This window comes from Zeugodacus cucurbitae, chromosome 3 (genome assembly GCF_028554725.1).
Source record: "Zeugodacus cucurbitae isolate PBARC_wt_2022May chromosome 3, idZeuCucr1.2, whole genome shotgun sequence".
Taxonomy (NCBI): Eukaryota; Metazoa; Arthropoda; class Insecta; order Diptera; family Tephritidae; genus Zeugodacus; species Zeugodacus cucurbitae.
Window position 1 is genome coordinate 33,751,407 of NC_071668.1, and position 22,465 is coordinate 33,773,871.

At 34.5% G+C, this 22,465-nt stretch overlaps 1 protein-coding gene across 4 annotated transcripts; it reads left to right on the top strand.

Moving 5' to 3' along the window:
• The first annotated feature begins 252 nt into the window (after window positions 1-252).
• LOC105219262 (serine/threonine-protein kinase nekl-2) lies at window positions 253-17,233 on the top strand. 4 transcript variants are annotated; one of them, XM_054227263.1, is made up of 3 exons: window positions 253-471; window positions 15,417-15,558; window positions 15,633-16,092. In XM_054227263.1, exons 1-3 carry the CDS (start codon window positions 410-412, stop codon window positions 15,633-15,635), a joined length of 207 nt encoding a protein of 68 aa, XP_054083238.1. In that variant the 5' UTR covers window positions 253-409; the 3' UTR covers window positions 15,636-16,092. The 4 variants fall into 4 exon arrangements, with proteins under 4 accessions (XP_054083238.1, XP_028900726.1, XP_054083237.1 ...); XM_029044893.2 differs by lacking the exon at window positions 253-471 and adding an exon at window positions 13,166-13,305; XM_054227262.1 differs by lacking the exon at window positions 253-471 and adding an exon at window positions 13,274-13,411.
• The last annotated feature ends 5,232 nt before the right edge of the window (window positions 17,234-22,465 follow it).

Consider the following 22,465-nt stretch of genomic DNA (forward strand, 5'->3'; position numbering starts at 1 on the left):
GAGAATAATTGGAAATCCAATGCTCTGGCATTTCATCACTTAATGCAATACCAAAGCATCTCAAATAATTAGCTTTTACATATAGAATTGTAAGTAAATAAATATAAGTAATTATACCCTGAACAGGGTATATTAAGAGTGTCACGAAGTTTGTAACACCCAGAAGGAAGCGTAGGAGATCCTATAAAGAATATATATAAGTGATCAGTATGTTGGACTGAGTCGATTTAGCCATGTCCGTCTGTCTGTATATATACGAACTAGTCCTTCAGTTTTTAAGATATCGTTTTGAAATTTTGCAGATGTAATTTTCTCTTCAAGAAGCTGCTCATTTGTCGGAACTGCCGATATCGGACCACTATATCATATAGCTGTCATACAAACTGAACGATCGGAATCAAGGGCTTGTATGGAAAACTTCCGCATTTTACTACATATCTTCACGGAATTTGACATGGATTACTGCTTAAGGTAATAATATAATCTCCGAAGAAATTGTTCAGATCGGTTATTTATATATATTTTTTTTCAATATTTCTTTATTTATTGAATCTGCTTTTACTTATAAAATCTTAAATCTATTTAAAAAACTAGACAAGCTCAAACAAGTGATTGAGCTGTATTGCTGAAACGTTGCTCTTTAGTACGCAGGTATATCCCTTCTTTTTAGGCGTGTTTCATCACAGGAATGTACTAAGGCATTAGCCAATGGGTTTGGGTGATCACGGAGTTTAGATATATATTTCAATCTGCTGTCCTCTACTGCTTTCTTCACCAAAGGGATACTAAGATCTTTATGGATATTTTCATTGCGAATGTACCATGGTGAGTACGTGATTGATCTAAGCATTTTCGATTGGAACCTTTGTATTATATCAATATTAGTTGCACAGGTCGTACCCCACAGTTGAATACCATACATCCAAATCGGCTTTATGACCGCATTGTATAAAAGCACTTTGTTGTCTAAGCTAAGTTTAGAGTTTTTATTTAAAAGCCAATTTAAATTTGCAGCTCCTATCTTCATGCACGTTATTTTACTAGATATATGTTTTCTCCACGTAAGCCTTCTAGGGTTACAGCTTGAGGCATTAGAATATTGTTCATTTTTACTGCCGGGCACATATTTGGTCTTAGCGAAAATGTAACGTGCTTACACTTTTTTTCATTCACATTTATACGCCAGTTGGCTAGCCATTCTTCGACAGATCTTAAGTGCTCCGATAATATTCTTGATGCTATAATGTGGCATTTGTTACGGCTCACTAAAGCTGTGTCATCCGCGAAAGTTGATGTCAAAACATTATTAGCTGTTGGAAGATCAGCAGTATATATGATGTACAGAGTTGGGCCTAAAACACTGCCTTGTGGTATACCAGCCCTTATTTGTCGTTCATCAGATCTCCCACTTTAACCATAAATTGTCTATTTTTTAATAAGACTCCAATATTTTATACAATTCTAAAGGTAGAATGTTTTTAATCTTATATAAAAGTCCTTCATGCCACACCTTATCAAATGCCTGAGCTACGTGTAGAAATATAGCTGAACAGTACTCTCTGTACTCGAATGCTTTTCTTATTTCGTTAGTTATTCTATTTAATTGTTCTATTGTACTATGTTTTGCATGAAACCCGAATTGGTGCGTTGGTATTATATTATTTTCGTGGAGGAAAGGAGACATCTTTGATAGTAGCACCTTTTCAAATATTTTCGAAAGGCAGGGTAGAAGACTGATTGGTCTCTATGAAGACGGCTGTGTCAAATCTTTCCCAGGTTTATCTATCAGGATAATCTGCGACTTTTTCCACGAAATTGGATAGTATCCGAAACTTAGAATTGCATTGAAGAGCAAACAGAGCACCTCTACAGCAATATTTGGTAACTCAATTAGCAATTTTGGGGTGATATTATCATGTCCTGGCGATTTTTTTGGATTAAGTTCTTTTATGATGCCAATAATTTCAGAAGGTGAAGACTTATAGGACTAGGGCGTCTCATTTGCTGTGTTAGGTAAGATAGGCAATTTAAAGTTATTCTTTGGGCAATTTGGTTGAAATACCTTTTCTAGGTGATTTGCAAAACAAGTAGCCTTTTCCTCGTCACTTCGAGCCCAATTTCCACCCAAGTCTCGTATAGGCATGTTGAAGTCGACTGGTGGCTTCATGGACTTTTGGGCTTTCCAATGTGAATTTTGCTTGCATGAGTTTGGACACTGCTTCTTTATATATATTTCATTGTTGAGTTCTTCCTCGCGTTTAAGCGCTTTTTTTAATTTGCGTACAGCAGATTTCAATTGAAGCTGATTGGAAGGGGAGCGACTTATTTGCCATTCTCGTCTAGCACGTCTTTTTTCATTTACAAGCTGTTTTATTTCTCTATTACTGATTTTTCTGAGACCAAGTGGCTTATAGCTTTTCTTTGGTGTTGCTAAGACCACTGCGTTAATAATTATATCATCGAGTTCCCTTATAGTTTCGTCAATGTCTCCTTCTATATTTATTTTGTATTCAATATGAATGTGGCTACTCACGTATTTTTTGTATTTTAGCCAGTTCGTTTTGTGAGATGTTAGGGCCACTTGCGATTTATCAATATTTTTGATTACTGCAAAATCAATTAAATCTGGTATTTTTTTACGATCAATAGGCCAATATGTCGGCTTACCCGAGGATATTATATCAAGGTTATTGCGCCTATTTATAATAGTATGATACAGCTGTCGTCCTTTCGGATTAGTAAGTCGTGAGCCCCAATACATAAGTTTGGCATTGTAATCTCCACCTGCTAGAAATCTATGACCTAGCGTTTCAAAAAAGTCTTTAAATTCACTCTCTGTAATTTTAAAACGAGGTGGACAGTATATAGCCGTCAGGTTTAAGTCTCCGCAACGATTTTTTATAGATATTGTTGTAGCTTGTAACTGCGCTGTAGCATGAGATTCTAATGCGTGGTGGCTTAGTCGTTTTCTAACTAACACTGCTGTTCCACCATGTGCCTTTCCATCTGGGTGATTTGTAACATAGAGTCTATACTCCGGTATAAAGAAATTGTTTTTATTCGTAAGATGGGTTTCTAACAACAGCATTACATCTACATTATTTTCTTTCAGAAATCTAATAAGCTCCAATTTATGTTGGTTAACATCATAAGCATTCCATATACAAATGTTAAGTACGCTCATTTTTTACTTAAAAAAGTTTGCAACATTTGGTTTTGGGCTTTGATTACCTCTTGAATCATATTTTGCATTGTTGACGTAAATTGTGTCATACATCGGGTAAGGTTTAAAATCATTGTTTCAATGCTTCCATTTGGTTGGTTTTGGGGCAATTGTATTTGTGTTGTGTTGCCTTTTACCACGTTCGCATAGCTCCCTTGTGCAGCATTATTTTTAAGAATACATTGTTTTGAAATTTGGACAGGGTTTTCAATAATTTCGTTGGAAGGAATATTTATCATTTGATTACGGCGTGTTTGAATTCCAACAGTCAATTTTGGTTTTAAGTCTTTGTATACCGGGCAACCCCTATAGTTTGCAGTGTGATTTCCACCACAATTACTACATTTTTTATTTAAATCCTCTTTTTTAAGAGTACATTTTGATGTAGGATGCAGATCACCACACACCACACAGACACTGCGTAGAGTGCAATATGCTTTCGTGTGCCCATACTCTTGGCACTCTTGGTGCATTGGACCGGACCATTTCTTTTATGTGGTTCCTCAACGGTGATTCTGCGATAGAGCAAATATTTTAACTTGTAAATTGGATGTGTTTCATTTTTCTTTAGTTGTTCATTATTTGGCATCAATTCTATTTTGAACATTGGCTGAGGTACTTTATTTCTGTTAAATATATTGACTACTGATTTAATACTAAAACCACCTTTTTCAAGAGCTTCTTTAACGTCGTTAGAGTCTACCGACGACTCTATACCTTTTATGACTACCACTAGGCCTTTAGAGCTCTTCAATTGGTACGAGTAGTAATTCTTGTTATTATTTGATAAGAATTTCACTACATCCATGAAACTTTTTTCAGTGTACGTTTGTATTTTCGTTTCAACTATGTTACATTTTTTTAAAGGCACTATATGAAAATTGTTCGTGCCTATTAAATTGCTCAATTTGGAGACAAACGCATTTGAGCTACGCTCACGCAAATAGATTGGAGGAGGTTTGGCATTCACTGCTGCAGTAGTACCCTTCGCATCGTCGTTAGGTTCTTTGCTCAGTAAGGCAAATCTATTGCCAATTAAAATGTCTGGCTTTTTACCATTTGGCGTGCCTGCTTGAAATTTTTTGTTATTGACCGCTGATTTAATTGGACTAGATTTAATTTTTGTGTTTATGTAGCGGTCAATACCAGTCTGAATAGATGGTCCTTTCTTGCATTGTACATTCTCACCTTCTTTTTTGTTTTCCTTCGTTAACCGGGTGCTTGTTGGTACCTGCGTAATTGTCGCTATCAACGCATTTGTTGTTGCGCGATTGCTGTTTACTTCTGCTTTTGCCGACTGCGTCCTTTGCTTCGATTCCAATTCAGCTGATCGCTGCCGTTGCTTTTTTTGTTGGCAGGAGTTGTTTTTGTTGGCTCCACAAAACTGAAGTAGGCATTTAAGGAATGCCTACGGATTTGCTGGTGAGGCTGCGCAGCACTCATTGTTGTTTGTTTGATTTTATTGCTTTTATATTTTTGTTTTGTGCACTATTTGTTTATGTTTTTTATGGTAATTTTTGTGCACTGTATTTCGATTTGATTGTTTGTTGACAATTTAACCGATGCTATTTATGTTGATGTTTGTTTACTTTTGTAAAAAGAAAAAAAAACGTTGACACCTTGAATGCTTCTATCTTCTAACGTCCGTACACCTTGAATGCTTCTATCTTTTTAACTATATAACCTTAATGTTTCTAGCAAACAACACGGCTAGAAAGAATTAGTAAAATGTTTTTTTTACTTACTTTTTCTTACGTCTTTCGATTTGCTTAAACACATAGTTACTAAAAGAAATGCACCTGTGAAGGGTATATTAGCTTCGGTACAGCCGAAGTTAACGTTTTTTCTTGTTTTAAGAATAAAGTCAGTTCTATCCAGTTGGTTAGCGGACTCAAACTTCGTGTTTCGTGTAGCGGTAAAGAATATATTTGTTTAATTCTTCCCACGTAAGGGAAGTTAATTTACACACAAATACGTATGTACCTAGTTATAGGATTAGAATTAAGAAATGTATTGACTGTAATTTTAATAAAGAAATTCAGAGTCAAACGTGAACTCTCACAGTACGGATTAAAACAAAGTTTTTTTCTGTACAGTTAATGCTATTTTAGAAGCCGAAGGGATGGGCATGGGCTTTCAGATAATTCTGATAAAACTGAAAACTTCTTTAGTATTTAGACTGCTCATCATAAGTTTGCGTATTTTGTTTGTTAGTAACATCGATAATCGAGCTATTATTTTGTTTGTTCAAAATAAATCTTAAAAAGCTCTTCTGGCTCTCTATATCGATATAGTCGTTTCAGATTCAAAAATCCTGCGACAAAGCGGATGAAAACACAACACAATGTCTAACACAACAGTAATGTCTTATATTAGACATGATAAGAGACAAATGCCGACTGAAAGATGTAGAAGAAACGTTGTTTCCTCCACATCAATCGAGCACAGAGGGAGTTTAGAGAACCTTTATTCTCTACCGGACAATGATAACGAGGTAGTATGAGCAGCGAAACATTTTAAAAATGCAAATGCACCGTTTTTCAACATTACGTCAAAGTCACTATGATTTTAAACACTTCTTTATATATAGTCCAGTTCTTTTCTATCATTTATTCTGTAAAAATTGAGTTTCTGGCATTATTCGTTAGTAAGTTAACGTACTTTTCATAGTTTTCAACATAACCTTTGCATAGGGGGTGGGCGTGGTTTATCAAAAAAATTACAAAGAATCACTTTCATGGACGGTTTAACGGTCATCCGGTGGAAATATTTCTCCGATCATTCTTTAGTTTAGTACCAAAAGAAAACTCAATCAGTCACCCTATTTTCTATTGACTTTATACCGTACCTATAATATTTTTGAACACAATGTATTTCAGAGGGTTACTCCGATTGACTTTCCCATAACCAAAATGTATAATCCTTTTTTTTATAAATTTAAACAGGTTGCCCTGAGTTTCGTTCACCTTACGGTTGTTTGTAAGCCTAAAACTAAAAATGAGTTAGATATTGAAATATAAATCCCAATGTAATCAGGGTGACGAGACAAGTTGAAACCATAAATAAAGCTATAAAAATTACATGTTGTACTTTATATATTACTGGATACATTTCTTTTTAATATACCCTGAAAATTGTTAATCTCAGATTATACCCATACCCACCCACGTACAAATGTTATGTTAAACACTCTCGAGAGAGAGCTTTCAACCTATACGGACGTGTATTTTATGCGCTCCGTGATTATTCTCTAAAACCTAAAATTAAAATAAAATAAGTAAAAAACAAAACAACTTAAACAGTGCATTAAGCCAAGCGTTAGTCAATAACGCCGAAATTGTTAGCAAAACAAAAAAAAATCACAAAAATAAAAGTGTACAAACATTCTCTGAATGCCTACTTTAGCTTTGTCGAGCCTGCAAAACCAGCTCCTACCAACAAACAAGGCAAAGGCGAGAAGGATGAGACATCTCAGCGATCAACGGAGCAGCACCCTAAGCAGAGCTTAGCAACAACAATAGTAGCAGAGAACGGCAGCCAACAACGGCCAGCAACAAACACGAACGCATCAACATATAAGCAGGTACCTGCAAGCGAGCAGACAGCGAAGAAAACGCAAGGTGAGAATGCGCAAATCAAAAAAGGTCCATCTATTCAGATTGGCATTGACCGCTACGTCAATATTAAAAGGAAATTAAGTCCTGTGAAGTCAGCGGTCAATCCTAAAAAATTTCTAGGCGGCACGCCAACCAAGAATAAACCTGACGTTTTAAATGGCAACAGATTTGCCGTAATAAGCAATGGGTCTGATGATGATGCGAAGGGTACCACCACAGTCGCGTATGCCAAACCGCCCCCAATATATTTGCGCGAGCGTAGCTCAAATACTCTTGTTGCTAAATTAAGCGAAATTGTAGGTACAAAAAACTTTCATATAGTGCCTTTAAAAAAAGGCAATATAGATGAAACGAAAATACAGACATACACTGAGAAAAGTTTTATGGATGTTGTAAAGTTTTTGTCGGATAAAAACAAAAATTATTATTCCTATCAGTTGAAGAGCTCAAAGGGCCTAGCTGTAGTAATTAAAGGTATAGAGTCATCTGTAGACTCTAGTGAAATCAAAGAAGCTCTTGAAGAATGTGGCTTTGAAGTTAAAACTGTCGTAAACATCTTTAACAGAAACAAAGTACCACAACCAATGTTTAGAATTGAATTGATGCCGAATTCTAACCAGCTTAAAAAGAACGAAGTGCATCCAATATATAATTTAAAATATTTGCTGCACCGTAGAGTAACCGTAGAAGAACCACACAAAAGAAACGGTCCGGTACAATGCATCAACTGCCAAGAGTATGGGCATACCAAATCTTATTGCACTCTACGCAGTGTTTGTGTGGTATGTGGAGATTTACATCCCACTTCAAAATGTATCCTCAAGAAAGAGGATTTAAACAAAAAATGCAGCAACTGTGGAGGAAGTCACACTGCCAACTATAGGGGTTGTCCTGTTTATAAAGATTTGAAATCGAAGTTGTCACAGGGAATTCAAGCACGACGTAACCAAATGTTACATACTCCCCGTACTGACATTATAGATATCACAGACCATATTCCGAAATCTAGTAATATTAGAAATAATACTGTACAAGGGAGCTATGCCAGTGTTGTAAAAGGCAACAATGTACAAATGCAACAACCGCAAAATCCTCCAAATAGTGGTATTGAAACTATGATCATAAATCTTACGCAATGTATGACACAATTTATGTCTACAATGCAAAACATGATCCAAGATTTAATAAAATCACAAAACCAAATGCTGCAAACCTTATTAAGTAAAAAATGAGCATACTAAACATTTGTATATGGAACGCTAACGGTGTTAACCAACATAAACTAGAGATAATTAGATTTCTGTCTGAAAAAAATATAGATGTAATGTTAATATCAGAGACTCATCTGACAAACAAAAACAATTTTAAAATACCGGGATTTAGACTGTATGTTACAAATCACCCGGATGGAAAAGCACATGGCGGAACGGCAGTATTGGTTAGAAATCGGTTAAACCACTTTACTCTGGGTTCTCATGCTACAGCACAGTTACAAGCTACAACAATATCGTTAAAAAATCGGGGTTGTGATTTAAATCTATCGGCTATATACTGCCCACCTCGTTTTAAAATTACAGATAGCGAATTTAAAGACTTCTTTGGAACGCTAGGTCATAGATTTCTAGCAGGTGGAGATTATAATGCAAAACACATGTACTGGGGGTCACGTCTTAATAATCCGAAAGGACGCCAGTTGTACCAAACCATTATGAACCACAATAACCTTGATATAATATTTCCTGGTAAGCCTACATACTGGCCCAGTGATCGTAACAAAATACCAGATTTAATTGATTTCGCTGTAACCAAAAATATAGATAGATCACTTGTGACAGTTGATACATGTACAGACTTATCTTCAGATCATTCACCTGTACTAATAAAGTTGTGTGAAGAACCCATATTCGTTGAGCTAAAGGTGGGTCTAACATCTCACAAAACGAACTGGTTAAAATACAAAAAATATGTGAGTAGCCACATTAATATTGATGTAAAAATAGATACAGAAAGAGATATTGATGAAGGTATAAGAGAATTTAATGATGTAATATCAAATGCAGCTGTCATAGCAACACCAAACATAAGCAATAAACCGATTATCCGCAGAAAACTCACTAATAATGAAATAGAAAAGCTTGTAAATGAAAAAAGGCGAGCTAGATGTGAATGGCAGTTAAATCGCTCCCCTTCTACTCAGCTGCAACTAAAATATGCTGTACGAAAACTAAAAACAGCGCTTAAACATGAGGAAGAATACCACACTCACAATTATATAAGGAAACTGTGTCCAAATTCCAAAAGCCTCCAGTCGACTCCAACTTGCCTATAAGAGGCTTGGGTGGAAACTGGGCAAGAAGTGACGAGGGTAAGGCAAATTGTTTCGCAAATCACCTAGAAAAGGTATTTCAACCAAATTGCCCAAAGAACAGCTTTAAGCTGCCAATCATCTCCAATAGCGCTAACGAGTCGCTTGGGTCTATTCTAACGTCATCTTCTGAAATTATTAAAATCATAAAAGAGCTGAATCCTAAAAAGTCGGCAGGACACGATAAAATTACTCCAAAAATGCTAATTGAGTTACCAAATATTGCTTTAACAGTACTCTCCTTGCTCTTTAACGCTATTCTCAGTTTCGGGTACTATCCAAGTTCATGGAAAAAGTCGCAGATCATCATGATAGAGAAAACAGGTAAAGACTTGACACAGCCGTCTTCATATAGACCAATCAGTCTTCTACCCTGTCTTTCTAAAATATTTGAAAAAGTGTTACTATCAAAGATGTCTCCTTTCCTCCTTGAAAATAATGTAATACCAACGCACCAATTCGGTTTTCGTGCAAAACATGGCACTGTAGAACAAGTAAATAGAATTACTAACGAAATCAGAAGGGCGTTCGAGTATAGAGAGTACTGTTCTGCTATATTTCTAGATGTGGCTCAGGCGTTCGATAAAGTGTGGCATGACGGGCTTTTATATAAGATTAAAAAAAGCTTACCTCTCGAAATGCATAAGACCTTGGAGTCTTATTTAAAAAATAGAAAGTTTACTGTCAAAGTAGGAGACTTCATATCTGAAGAACGACCAATAAGAGCTGGTGTACCTCAGGGCAGTGTTTTAGGGCCAACTCTATACATAATATATACAGCAGACCTTCCAACAGCTAGTAATATTTTGACATCAACTTTTGCGGATGACACAGCTTTAGTGAGCCGAAACAAATGCCCAATTATAGCATCAAAAGTATTAGGAGCGCATTTGATTTTTGTCGAAGAATGGCTAGCAAACTGGCGTATAAATGTAACCGAACAGAAGTGCAAGCATGTTACATTTTCTCTAAGACCAAAAACGTGTCCGGCAGTTAAAATGAACACTATTTTAGTACCCCAAGCGACTGAAGTAACATATCTTGGTATTCACTTGGATATAAGGCTCACGTGGAGAAAACACATATCGAGCAAAATAACCTTCATGAAGATAAGAGCAGCACATTTTAATTGGCTTTTAAATAAAAATTCAAAACTTAGCCTAGACAACAAAGTTCTATTATACAACGCGGTCATAAAGCCGATTTGGATGTACGGCATCCAACTGTGGGGTACGACCTGTGCAACCAATATCGATATAATTCAGACATTCCAATCAAAAATGCTTAGAACAATCACGTGCTCACCATGGTACATGCGTAATGAAAATATCCATAAAGATCTTGGTATTCTCATGGTAAAGAACGAAGTGGAGAACAGCAGACACAAATATTTATCCAAACTTCGCGATCACCCAAACCCATTGGCTAATGCTTTATTACATTCTTGTAATCAATCACGTCTAATAAGACGAGATATGCCAGCACACTGAGGAGCAACGTTTCACCAAAACAACTCAATCAATTGGTTGAGCTTGTCTAGTTTTAATTAGAATTAAGATTTTATAACTTATTGTTAGGCTCCAAAGAGCAGATTCAATAAATAAAGAATTATATGAAAAAAAAACTTCTAAAAATGCATTAACTCACCCACTAATAACGTCAGAATAAAAAATAAAAAATGTGCCCTACGAACTACTAGACTAATTTCATTGAACTTGGGTACAGAATGTTGAATGATCGAAATCTGCTAAGAACTCAGATATTATATGATAAATATCTCATATATTTAAAAGAAATTTAGTGGGAATCTTTTTTTCCAATGATGTGTCTCTATGTCAAAAATGGGTGATATCGGGTCATAATTTCTACGAAATTTAGTGAGCTTATAGTCTTGGATATATTATAGCTTGCTGGTGAAAATGAGTGATATCAGTTCTGGAATTACCCTTATATACTATACTATTACATATAATGATTTTCGTTATTCTAGTTGACTCAATGCCGAATACATAGGTCGATTTAATAAATAAATAATTAAATTGCGAGAGAATAAACAGTTCGGTTACACCCAAACTTAGTCCTTCCTTTTCTGTTTAGGAATTCCATGAACATAGTGATTTATGTTAGATGGTTGGATTTTAATATTGTATTAATATTTATGACATAAAACAGACTTTAGTTCAAAACTGGAAAATACTTCTGGACATATTTTTTTGCGAACGCGAGAATATGTATAATAATGCACCTTAAAGTTCTTTGCTTTGGTAGTTGAAACATTAGTTTACACGTTGCATCATTTTAAGCGCTTTTTTGCTGAGCAGCTCACACTTTCGCCTTCTTATAGTGACGCTCAAATATTATACGTTCCAGTCCACGTTTAAGGAGGGAGTTCACAACGTTTATACCTATTCAAATTCAATAGCGCACTATATAAATAAACCAATAGCACAGTTTGTTAACTCCCTAATTAGGTTTTGGAAATTTTTAAGTAAATAAGGCTCATCAGTCATGTATTGGAAATCGTGCGATTTCATTTTTATACCGAAATTTCAAATCGCATAATTTATTTGAGGTGTGACGAAATTCACTCGATTTCATTCATTGAATATAAATTTTATGTAAAATATTTTTGTAAGTACAGTAAAACCTGTTTAAGAAGGGCACCTGCCTTTCAGCACTTTTTGTCCAAGTTACGCGAGTGTCCATGTTATGAAGAAATCATTGTTTGTACTATATTGTTGGTACAGAACATTTTGTCCAATTTGAGCGAGTTTCTAAATTATAAGGGTGTCCAAATTTACAGGTTTTACTGTACAAGCTTATTTACTATAATGAAATAACTTGAAAAGTCACGAAAAAGTACACGGACGTATCCTTTAGATATTCCAGAGGCAGTGTAAGACCATAAACGTATAAAACTGTATTCCCAGCGTTAATCTACTGAATCTGATTATTAATAGATTAATTTCGTTATACAGGATAATTTAAAAAGCCTTTCAAAATATCATTAGCGATACAATGCCTCTAATGAATTCAACCGTCATAGCTGTTTTACCAAATGCGTTGAGATTTCTTACGGAAAGAAATTTCAAAGATCCGGCGCTCGGCCGATCGTGTGTGCTGTGCTTTCCACAACATAAGCCGATTTCAAATGTTAGATTTGAGAGAACTCCATTAAATATTAAATATTCAAGATAAACCTGCCGTTCATCCGCCGTTTTCACACTGAATAAATAAAGCAAATAAACTACAAAAACTATACTAACTATGCCTTAGTAACTAAATCACGAACGCATGTCCGACCGATTTCAAAACGGATATTTCAATTTCGACGGTAATAGTCTGGACATACGACAGAGTTAACCCCGATTAACTGCACTTTTAATCAATTCCAAATATGTAGGTGGCAGACGGCAGCAAAGCGAGTTATAAACTCCCATAAACAGCTGATATTTTCAGTTTGGTAACATTAAATTTGATAGAAAGCAAATATTGCGGTTGTTAGCCGCACAATTAATACAAAATCACTAATTATTATAAAAATACACATAAATACGTTATTATTAGAATTGCCACTTTAAATGTAGCTATTTCATTGCATGCGTATGTTTTTGTTTACATTTAATTGAAAAACTGCTGTTAGTATTGCTTATTTTCATTCACAATATTTAATAGCGGCCATGTTTAACAATGTTGCCAACGAAAATACCACTAACTAACACTAACTTTCTAAAATTTTGAGCATTAAATGGGAGTTAGTAAACAGAATTAACTGAGATAACTCCCGAATTAATGCCGTTTAAAGCAGTTAACACCGTCGTCTGTCAGGGGTATAACACAATAAATCGAATATCATAAACTTTCTTTATATTCTCTTTATACAATCTTCTTATAGGTCATTTGGGGTATTTATTTATTTTGTTTTTTTTTTTTCATTCGTTAGCGAAATATCTTATATGGCAACACTGATTACTAGTCAACCTGCAACCCTTTTTGTTATTGTTGAAACAAAGATTTGTGTAAAATGTTAAATATTTATTTACAGCTATTTTCATGATAATTTTTATAAAAATAAATATGCAGAAACCATGTGGTGAAGTGTCAGTGTATAATAAGTGCAAAATATTATAAAATATTGAATATATATCGTAAAAGTTCAAGATAAAAGTTGTACTTTTTTCAACTTTAAGTGCGAATATCTCTCAGGTGCAGCTATATGTATATATATTCTTAATCTGGGATAGTATACTAAAGCCGACCCACAGATCGCACTGAAATTAATGTTTCACATCAAATCTTATAAAATTCGTTTATTGGGTTAGGGCTATATGTATATGGAGATGTCAATGGTACTCAAACAGAAATGGCTTCCACTTTGTTATTACCTATGCTTGCTGTAGCTTTAGATATGGTTGAGAAATCAATACGCGAGGAATTTGCTACCATTAACTACATTTCTACTGATTTTCCAACATATTATATGTTTTTTATATTCTCGCAACAAAGTTGCTAAGAGAGTATTATAGTTTTGTTCACATAACAGTTGTTTGTAACACCCAAATCTAAACGAGTTAGATATGGGGTTATATATACCAAAGTGATCAGGGCGACGAGGCGAGTCAAAATCCGAATGTCTGTCCGTCCGTTCGTCCGTCTCTGCAAGCTGTAACTTGAGTAAAAATTAAGATATCTTGATGAAACTTGGCACCATAGGAAGGTTACTTTCGAAAATGGCAAAATCGGACCACTGCCACGCCCACAAAATGGCGAAAACCGAAAACAAATAAAGTGCCATAACTAAGCTATAAATAAAGCTATGGAATTAAAATTTGGTTTACAAGATCGCACTATGAAGGGGCATATTTCGATGTATTTTTTTTGGGGAAGTGGGGGCCCCCAAATAAGTTTTTTGTACATATCTCGCAAACCAATAAAGCTATATAAACCAAACATTCTGCAGTCTTTTTTTAGCCACTTCTTAAAACAGTCCAAAAATGAAAGAAATCGGATTATAACCACGCCCACCTCCCACACAAAGGTTATGTTGAAAACGATTAAAAATGCTTTAATTCAGTAAGAGAAAACACCAGAAACGTTAAATTTCATTATAAAGAAGGTACAGAAGGGTTCCAATCAAATTGGTATACACAATTTTAAGTGGGTGTTGCTCCGCCCACTTATGGGTCATATCTCCGAAACTACTCGACCAATATCAATGAAACTTGGTTTGTAATATTTTCCTTGCATCCCAATGATATGTTGTGAAAATAAGCCAAATTGGTTCACAACGACGCCTACTTCCTATATACCAGAACTTTGAAATCGACCTGAATATTACAATATGTAAAGTAAGCACTATTGAAGATATCGGAACAGAACTTTGCATAAATACTGCATTTATAGTGGGGCAGCCTTTTTCTAAAAATCGCCGAAATCGGACCATAGGTTTTCAAAGCCCCATATATCGAACATGAGGACCTCGGTGCTTCTAACATAATATTAGGGTTTCCAACTTTCAATGAACTTTATACCATATACATGACTAATATGTGGGTCAAATTGTCATAATATTAATAAAATTAAATAAATAAATTGCGAGTATAAAATGTTCGGTGACAACCGAACTTAGCCCTTCCTTACTTGTTATGTATGTTTTTTTTTTAATTATCGCATTTCAGAAGCTTATTTTATTTGAGAATTTTCCATTTGTTTAACGGATAATATATAATATGACTAAATTAATAAATAAAAATAAAAAGTATTAATTAATGTCGGTTTTATTTACTAAAACAAGGCATTTTAGTACCAAATATACTTGAGACCAAGAATGATAGAAGAAGATTCTATCATTCTTGAGTTGAGGCCACGTCAAAACAAACATTAGCTGCCATCGATTGGTCACTTCACTGCTCGCTATCTTTGGGCGCTACTCGCCTGTCAAAAATTTTACATGTGAAAGCAACAACAAAGATATCTAGTTGAATTCGTGCTGGAGAGTATGCGAATACCTCATTAAAATTTCAATCGTCGTTTCCTGAGTGCTACCAATTTTTGTTTTACACATTTTAGAACCATTTTACTTTTGTGAACGGCAAAAATTGTTTACACAATTTTGAAATTGAAAATGACAGGCGAAGATAAATCGTACAGAGTATTTTTGTATTGAATTTTTTTGTATAAAAAACTGTAATAAAAATTAAATTTGTTGCAGAAAAGGTAAGACATGGACGGTGGTAGAAACCAATGGACTACTAAAATGCTACTTAGCCCGAAGAGAAGAATTTCTCCATCAAAGAAAAAAACGCAACGCATACGCTCATGTGTTGGAGGACAAGCTGCCACAAGGCTTCACCGTAAGTTAAAAGTTTACATTTATATTTTTGTAAAAACTTTATGTAATTATTTTCATTGAACTCTTCAACAACAGTGATAGCGTTGGAATATAAAATGCGCACTTTGCTATCGGTGTATAAAACCGCCAAAGACAATGCCAGCAGAACGGGTGCGTCTCCATGTATTGCTCCATATATGGAAGATATAGAAGAAATTTTCGGAGACAGTGTACTGGCTAGAAACAGCCATACGCTCCCAACTACATCTTCCCTCCCGACTACTTCTTCAACAACTCCGCTGCAAGCAACACAACTAAACCGCCGGCGAAAAATTGCAAAAGAGCGTTACTACGCAAACAAAATTAAAATTATGCGTCCATAAATGCATACCTATTAAAGATTCCACGGTCGAACGCCGCAACCACATTTACGATTTGAATTCATTCTCACCAAAGCCTTCATGACAGCTATTGTATAACACCAACACTTCGATTTTACAACCAAATTCGATTAAGATCTTGATATTTTTTAGCTACCAAATGTACGGCAACCCTATATGTTGGATCGTTTTGTAACAAATACCGAAAAAGTAATGTGTCATTGTTAAACATTCTACAATAATTGTAAATAACATATCGATGGATTTTGGAGATTCAAGTTTATGTCCTGTGAGAATATTAGGTGAAGGATCTTTTGGACAGGTGTTTCTTTGTAGGTCTAATTCATGTGATCACATACATGTCTGTGTGAAGCGTATTGTAATTCGCAAACCCAAATTAGAGGTTAAAATGCTGATGGATGAGGTATATGCATTGAATAGGGGAATTATATAATATGTTTTGATAATTTATTAATGATTTGGCTTCACAGATTTATATAATTTCCCAACTAAAGCATCCAAACATTATTAGATATATCCGATCATTTTTATTCGAAGGAATTGTAAATATTGTAATGGAATTTGCATCAAAAGGAACATTGCGTGATATAATTAATTCGAATAGTAACCGTCGCCCAGCTGTTTCGAAACATATGTTTAATTCATTTATACATGATATCTTATTGGGACTTGAATATTTACATATTCGTCATATAATTCACAGAGATCTTAAGCCCGAAAATATTCTAATAGACAATGAAAACAATTTTAAAATTGCTGATTTCGGTATATCAACAATACATTCCAGTAATAAACCAACGAAAGGTCTCATTGGTACATTTCTTTATATGGCACCAGAAATTATGATGGGGGATGGATATGAATTTAAATCGGATGTTTGGTCTCTTGGATGCATATTGTATGAAATGTGCTTTGGCGTTAGTCCATTTCAATACGCTAAGAACGTAGATGATTTAAAATATTTAATGCTTACTTCACACTACGAACATAATGTTAGCGTTATGTCAAATTATTATGGGGTTGAATGGTGTTGCCTTTGCGTAAAAATGTTGAACTGCAATCCCAAAAAACGGGTTTCATTGTATAGTATAGTCACATATAATGCGAAAATTGCCTTTACTTACTATAATAATTATTTTAAATATATATATAATTTTTCGTAAATAATTTTTTCCGTTTTGAGATACTAGTAACTTCACAAATAATTAATTAATATTTTTAATTTATATGTAAAAAATTCTGATTCATGTCTGCGTAATTGTTAAACCAAAAATAAATGAATGCTTATAACCAAAATAGCGAAATTTCATGTTTTTTTCAGAATACGATGGTTCAGGTTTTTATTAAGTGTACATATATGTATATTAAAAAATAGTTTAAATTTTAAATTTATTTTCAAACTAGAGGAGTAAACTTTTGTCCATTCATGGATGTATGTATGCATTATGTCATAGGAATATTGCACATGTATGTAAAAATTTGGATATATAGTATTTCAATAAACCTTACCAAAAGATTAAAAAACATTATGAACACACTACAATTTAAACATGAAAAAAATATAATTAAACTATAATACAGTGGAACTTCCATAAATCGAACTTCTATAAGTCGAAGATCGCCATAAATCGAACTTTTGAATTGGCAATAGAGTTTAGAAATCAAATTTCATACAAATTTCCTTCCTTAACTCGAATTTCTATAAGTCGAAGTTCTCCATAACTTGAACCCCTAAATTGGCAATAGAAGCCAAATTTCATACAAATTTCGTTCCATAAGTCGAACTTTTCCACCAGGGCATAATAAAAAATTTAAAATTTTACTATCAAAAACAATTTTAAAGGTTTTCCTATATTCATATGGAAACGAACAAAAAATAAGATATTACATATATAGATTTCATAAATCGTGTAACAAAGGCATGAGATACAGACGTCAAGAGACAAACAATAGCAAAGTGCAACAAACAAAATTACAGAATACATGTTTAATGCATTTAAATAAAACTTTTTGCGAAGTAAATAACTAAAACTGTGGGTGAATCTATATTTTGAAAAATGTATGTTTTAATGAAAATTTCTATAACTCGAAGTCTCTCTAACTCGAAGTTTTTTTGTGGATTATGGTGATTCGAGTTAGAGAAGTTCCACTGTATATATGTATCCTAATTTTTCAACAGATATGTATATAGTATGAAAGGCTCAAAATCACAAAAATAATTTCAGATGTTGATAAACCTTTATATACAGTATGTAACACAATTGAGCAAATAAAATCAAGTATTTCTGATTTTTTTGCACTACTCAACTTATTACGAAAAGAATATATGTATATGTATTCGAATAGGTACACTAGTTGAGTTTTTTTCGCGGAAATATAACGGTATATTTCTCAATATTTTTCTGGTGGCCTCTGCTTTGCGTCACGTGCACATTTGCTCAATTGTGTTACAACATCGGTTGCGTTCAGGCGTGTGAGCATAGTTAAAACCAAATAAACAACTTTCAAGTATTTTAAATACCAGTAGTTCTATTTATCAATTAACTAACGTTTTCAGAAGTATTTTTCATTGTATAGACGGTAAGTAGTTTTAGAAATAATTTTTTTGAGAAGCTGTTTAACTTCGCGTTTTTTTTTTAGAAAAATTAAGAAAATTGCTGACTCTATTAAAAAATCTGTGCTTCAATGGTTGAATGAAGGACTCTCATATCAGCAAGTTGCAAATCTAGCTGAAATTTCATTTGGGTCAGCGAAAAATATTGCTAATTGTCTTGAAATATCAGTACCAAAACATTGATCTGGTCGGCGATCCCTTTTAAACTAAACGTCATCAAGAACTACGTCTAAAATTAGCTAAAGCGCACCGAAACTGGACTCCAGAACAGTGGGCGAATGTATTTTGGACAGACGAAAGCAAGATTAACCTTCACGGGTCGGACGGAATAGATTACGTTTGGAAGAAGTCATCAAAGACTATTACCAGCCGCGATGTCATCCCAACGCTCAATTTGGGGGCGGAAAAGTCCTTTTTTTGGGTGGCTTTGGTAAAAGTGGTGTTGGGGACCTAATTTTAATCGAAGGAAATATGGACGCGAATATGTATACAGATATATATTCAGGCAAGGGTATTTTTCTTCGTTGGAGAAATTGGGTCTGTACAGTAGCAAAATCGTTCTGATGCAAGACAACGACCCAAAGCACAAAGCTAAGAAGACTATGGAGTATCTTAGAAGTCAACGAATTGAAACTTTGAAATGGCCCCCCCAAAGTCCCAATATTAATCCTATCTAGAACCTGTGGTTTGTTTAAAAAAAAAGGGTATACAATTATGCCAGTCCACCGAAAACAAAGGCGGAATTATTTACTAGATGTGTAGAAGTATGGAACTCCATCACTAAAAGAGAATGAGAAGATTTAGTCAATAGCGTTCCCAAGCGGATTGAAGCGGTGATTAAAGCGGTAAAAAAAGCGGTACATTGTATCAAAATTGAGCTAGTGCCATACAAGAGAATTTATATTTTCTTCTTATAAAACCAAAATAAATTTGTTACTCTTTTGTTGCTTTATATTATAGACGGACCTAAGAATGTATTTGAAAAAACTGTAATTCAATTTGCCCAAATTAAATACACATTTTTTGTAAGAATCGACATTTGTGATTTTATTTGCTCAATTATGTTACATACTGTATATGTATGTATTAAAAAATGTGGCACATAAATACAATATTCGCTTTTCGTGAATGGATTGCAATGAAATTTTGTATCTTATTTAGCTACACTTGGAATCTCCAACTGGCGCCGAACTGCAAAGGAAAGAGAGGAGTGGCGCGATCTCATCGATTCGGCTATAACCGGCTAAACGTTTGAACGCCAATCACATACATACATAGCACATAAGCTCAATTAGTTTCATTACGACACTTTGTCATGTCCCAGTTATTTATATAAATTTTATTCTAATAGCGTTTTCTTTTTTCGATAAAAATGCTACCTTATTATATGACAAAATTTTACAAATCCTCAATTATACCCTGTAAAAATTTTCAATTTTTTATATGACAAACGAACAAAACAAATGTCGTTTTGGCATGCTTGTCAACTCTCACTCTCATGCCTTGATAAGGGAAAGAAGGAAAAGAAAAAAGGTAACGGAAAAAATAATTTGACAGCTCGAGTACATGACAAAATAAATGCAACATTTGTATGAGAAAAGGACCCTATAGCTAACGCTGCGCCTTTAAGTTGATCACATCAACTTTTTATCAAAACTGATTCACCTTTAAACCTGGCGAGGGTTGCAAACAATCATATTATCAACAAGTAAGAAAGCGCAAAGTTCGGGTGTTACCGAACATTTTAAATTCTCCCAAGTTATTTATTTATTGTTATTTAAATAGGGGCTGGGATAATTCCAAGATTATATGTTCACTTAATTTTGCTAAGATATCTCACATATGTATCTACCGATGTATATGGTTTAAAGTTGTACAGGATCCAATTTTGTCCAAAGCACAGAAGCACACTAGTAGAAAAAAAATTCTCCTTTGAATTTCTTTAGAATATCTGATTTTCTTAAGAAATTCAGAATACTTAACGTAAAAAATAAGTCATAAGCACTGAGGTCCTCATATTCGGCATCTGGGACCACTGAAGCATTGGGATGTGAAGGATTTTATTACGAACCGAATTCCCCTAAGTAGGCAAAGCCACGGAGCTTTCCAACTTTATTTTTTTCAGGCTGTAGACATTTTATTTGTGCAGAAATTGATACTATAATTTTGATTTTCCGCCAAATTAATTTCCCCCATTTTCGTCTTTAAAATATATTACATTCATAATTATACGTTCACATAATTCTATTAAAATATTGTAGAAATTGACCAACATCTAAGGTATAAAACGACCCGGAAGTATTAAAATATTTATTTATTTATGTACATACGTATATGCCACAGCTGATTTTTGATATTGCCAACGCTTTTACTGCTGATAGTAATGACACTGAGTTGCAATTGTATTTTGTACTTGCGATACATTTTATGATGTCGAGTCGTTTTTAAAGTGCAGATACGAGGTAGGCGATGCGACTATTCCATTTGTTTCTTTTATTAAATATACATAAGTGCGGGTAGTTTTAAATGGTTAACAGAGCTTATGTTGATGTTGTTGCAGTGGGTGTTAACCTGACAGTTGTGTTTTTTACATATGAGGATATGTTTACATTTTTGTAGTGATAGTTGGGCCCATGAATATTGGGACCAGTTGGCAATGTCGTTATGTGAGATCTAGCGGAGTATGTTTTGTTCTGTAAAGTTTTTTTATAATAATGAAGTCGTCGGCATATGCCACAAAGTTGAATTCCTTATGAAGGGAAATTATGTTACTAAGTTTATAAGTATGTATGTGATTCCTGTGGGTTACCATTCTGTAGAGCATGTTGATGAAAACAAAGGGATTTTTTTTTATTTTTGATGTTCTGTTAGTCATATAATACTTTAAGTATCGGAAAATTTCTGGGCCGATATTCCAATGTCTAAATTGCTCCAAAATGGAGTGCATACCCACTTTGTCAAAGCTTTGGAGAAATCTAGAGAGATGACTGATCGGTGTTTTTTTGTCTGAGAGGGATTGAGTGATATGTTAGTCTAGATATACTAGGAAATCAGAAGCTGAAGCCCATCTGATGGTTATCTATAAGTTTATCTGTGCCGACAAACCACCATAATCTATTGACAATGATCTTTTCTAGTACTTTTGAGCAGAATGGATTGAGGGAAATATGTAGGTTATCGAGGTCTGGTTTAAGTATGGGGATTACCACAATATTTTTTTATATCTGCGGTAAGTATAAGCGATGGCAACTTTGCCACTTGTAGCCGATGACAGCTTTTCATGTGTGGAACATGAAAGGTGTCAAAACCGCTTGCGTCCTACAAGCTGACAGCAAAGAAGAACGCCATATAGTCTAAGAACGAACGCCGGCTAGTGAAGTTAGAAAAGTAATTTATTCCGTGTACTCATGTACCTTTTTAAGTGAACCTAAAAAATAAGTTAAATTCAAAAGTCGAAGATGTAAGAAGAAGTGAGATGACTTACGTTCCTAAATATAGTACAGAACATGCATATTTACATATGTACACTGCACTCTTGTGTTTTTCATGCGAAATGCTTAACGAGTTCACATAAATTACGACGGCGACGCAGAAGCGGAACAACAACAACAACGAATTTTCAACAGCAACGAATTTGCACATCGCAACTGCGCATGAACGAGGAAGTAGACAACGCTACGACGTATATTACAACGACAACTCAAAACGAAGAAATCATACCGCTAGCGAGAAGAAGCGAAACAACAACAATTTTAGAGCAACAACAATTTTAGAGCAATTGAGCAATAAAGAAATTGCTACGAGAAAGGAAAGTTACCAACGAGTGGTACGCGGGACCAGCTGGTACAATGTCTTACCGCCTACTAGTAGTCCGACGACGGAACGGCGCAGTCGCAGTTGGCGCACTCCCAAAA

Bases quoted from the DNA above. Each gene is read 5' to 3' on its own strand.
- LOC105219262 (XM_011195275.3), top strand. From the start codon at position 16,176: ATGGATTTTGGAGATTCAAGTTTATGTCCTGTGAGAATATTAGGTGAA. The intron at 16,341-16,407 runs GTATATGCATTG...TTGGCTTCACAG, and splicing joins TTAAAATGCTGATGGATGAG to ATTTATATAATTTCCCAACT.